This window comes from Coenobita brevimanus, chromosome 106 (assembly GCF_032717465.1).
Source record: "Coenobita brevimanus isolate Jiangsu-jjx chromosome 106, ASM3271746v2, whole genome shotgun sequence".
NCBI lineage: Eukaryota > Metazoa > Arthropoda > Malacostraca > Decapoda > Coenobitidae > Coenobita > Coenobita brevimanus.
The window spans coordinates 2,270,001-2,272,500 of record NC_137059.1 but is presented as its reverse complement, the minus strand read 5'-3'; the positions used below and the strand labels follow the sequence as shown (position 1 = coordinate 2,272,500).

General features: G+C 38.6%; 1 protein-coding gene across 1 annotated transcript in view; it reads right to left on the bottom strand.

Moving 5' to 3' along the window:
• Positions 1-2,107: 2,107 nt before the first annotated feature.
• LOC145416482 (rhodanese domain-containing protein CG4456-like) overlaps positions 2,108-2,500 on the bottom strand; it is a 5,369-nt gene continuing 4,976 nt past the window's right edge. Inside the window, exons 3-4 of the mRNA XM_080285438.1 lie at positions 2,406-2,500; positions 2,108-2,189 (exon numbers count right to left, since the gene is read on the bottom strand). The exon at positions 2,406-2,500 is cut by the window's right edge and continues 71 nt beyond it. Coding sequence (XP_080141564.1) covers positions 2,108-2,189; positions 2,406-2,500 — 177 coding nt within the window. The remainder of the gene's footprint in view (positions 2,190-2,405) is intronic.

The following is a 2,500-nucleotide window of genomic DNA, read 5'->3' as shown; positions in this document are numbered from 1 at the left end:
GATAATCTGTTAAGCCTTTTCTGCTGAGGTAAAAGAAAAATATTAACAAAAATTGAGTTGGCTCATTCCCTTTGCAGTCCTCAGCAACATCGATTACATTATTTATCATCTGGATAATTTGAACTTTTAAAGAATACTATTGACCTTTAATAATATGTATTGTCAAGAATTAAACCAGATCTTCTCGAATCTTTAAAATAAAACTGAAATACTTTGCCAATAGCTTATTCACTTTAACATGGTAAAGTTTGTCGTCTTTTTGTAGCTTATTTCACGTAATACGGCTTTTACATCTATTACGTTACCATATCCTATTGTTTATCTCTTGTTCCTGATCAGCATTCAGTATGGAGACGACAGTTTTAAGCCAAAACAAAATGGACGGAATACAAGACAATATAGGGCACAAGATAATATTTAAAAAGTATGCAACAGGTAGATAGATAAATGGATCACTGAAATCTTGAAAAAAAAATAAATAAATAAATAAAGGCCACTTAGGTGAATCAGTAATTATGCTGCTCAGATATGGACAAAGTTTGCATAAAACTGATGTACGGGAAAAATATTACCCCCCAAAATATTATCGTTTTCAATACGATGCTGTCTTTTTCATTTTCCAACTGCTATTTTTACCTGTTGATTGATGGTCTCTGTATTTTTTTACTTTTTTGCTAGTGTTTTTTTTTAGACATGCTTCAGGGTGATGGTTACATAACTGTGATGCTTTATTTATTTAGTGCTGGTGCCTCTAGTTTTGGTGTGTGTATTGTGGTAAATCCTGCATTATGCTTTCCTTGTGCCTCTTTGGACTCCCTACTTGATGAAGCCTAAACTATGTCCAGTGAAACGTGTCTGGGCCCATACTTTTGTTACTGCTTGTACTTTCAATCTCTCCCTCTTGATTTCCCCTCTCCTCCTTGATTTCCCCTAACCTGTGCTCCCTGATATGCGTGTTAACCTTCAGGTCTCCATTAATGATTTTGCCTGAAATCTCAACGCCTGGTATTGTATGTTGGACCCTGTATCGCTCTGTATCTTGTTACCTAGGGATGGGAATCTGTCGTGACTTAAGATCACAGGAGGAACTAGGTATAGGATTTTCTTTTTATCTTTACCTTATTCCTCCTGCAGAAAAAAAAAAAATGTAACCTACGATAATTTTCTCGTAGGCTAATATTTAACTGAAGTGATACCGCACTTTCCTATCCCTTCCTGCGAAAAAAAAAACTTAGTTACGACAGGGAAATTATCGTAAGTTCCAGAATGTCACCCCTGGTTCTTTGGGTACTGCATGAATTTGTCTATATATTCAACTTCAGACCTAATCGTAGCATAGAGATTCTTGCATATACTTTGGGACTTTTTCCTGCCTTCATCCTCAGTCCTCCCTGGTATTTGCTTGCGTTTATTGCTTGGTTTTGCCTTGATCTGCATTGGTTAAAGGATAATGGCTTGTATTTATTGCTTGGCTTGGCTTTAATCTTCTACGCTCCTTGGTATCTTCTTTCCTCCTCATCGTCAGTACTTCCTTGATATTTCCTTGCATATGGGTGCCTGTTCTTGCCTTAATTCTCAGTGCATTCTTAGAGGTGCCTCATTCTTCTGGTGCTGCGTGGAGGTGCCTAGTGCTACGTTGCTTGAAAGCCCGTATTCTCGTAGGGTAAGGAGGCTCCCTAGCACCTTTTCCTTAGCGATTTATTTGTGGATATGGGTGGTTAACATATTTTTGTACTTTGTTTTTGCAGAGTTTTGTGATGTTATGAGGACTGGTGTAACACAGAAAAGAGACTAATGTGTAATAAAGAAAATAATGATCTTTATTTATGCACAATATGGCAGTGTTGGAGGGATTAATGTAGCGCAGAAAAAGACGGTGTAATAAGCAAAATAAATCGCTTAGTATGACAATGTTAGAAGGATTTATGTAGCAGAGACGAAGAAGGTGTAACAAGCAAAATAAATCGCTTAGTATCACAATGTTGGAAAGATTTATGTAACAGACGAGGATGGTGTAACAAGCAAAATAAATCGCTATGGAAAAGGTGTTAGGGAGCCTGGAGAACACCGGCCCAAGTGTCTCCTCTCTGCCAGGGTTCAATCGTGTTTAGCTGTCTGGTTCAAATGGTTTCCCAGGTTCTACTTCCCCACCCTTGGCAGTCCAGTCAGTGAAAGAGCCCATGTAGTATCTGTTGGAAAAATATCATCATCATCATCATCATCATCAACAGCAACATCGTCATCATCATCATCATTGTCCTTCTCACTTTCACAATCATTAATCGTCATCGTCAATATTGTCATCATCATCATCATCATCATCATGGTCCTTTTCATCACCATCATTATCATCATTATGTCACGCCTTTAACTGCTACGTCTCTCTCTCTCTCTCTCTCTCTCACCTGGCCTGAGGATAGCCCTTTTCTGCCAGCAAAGTCCCCGCCTTCTTAGCCCTGCCTCCAATCATGCAATAGGTCACCAAGACGCTGTCCTTCGC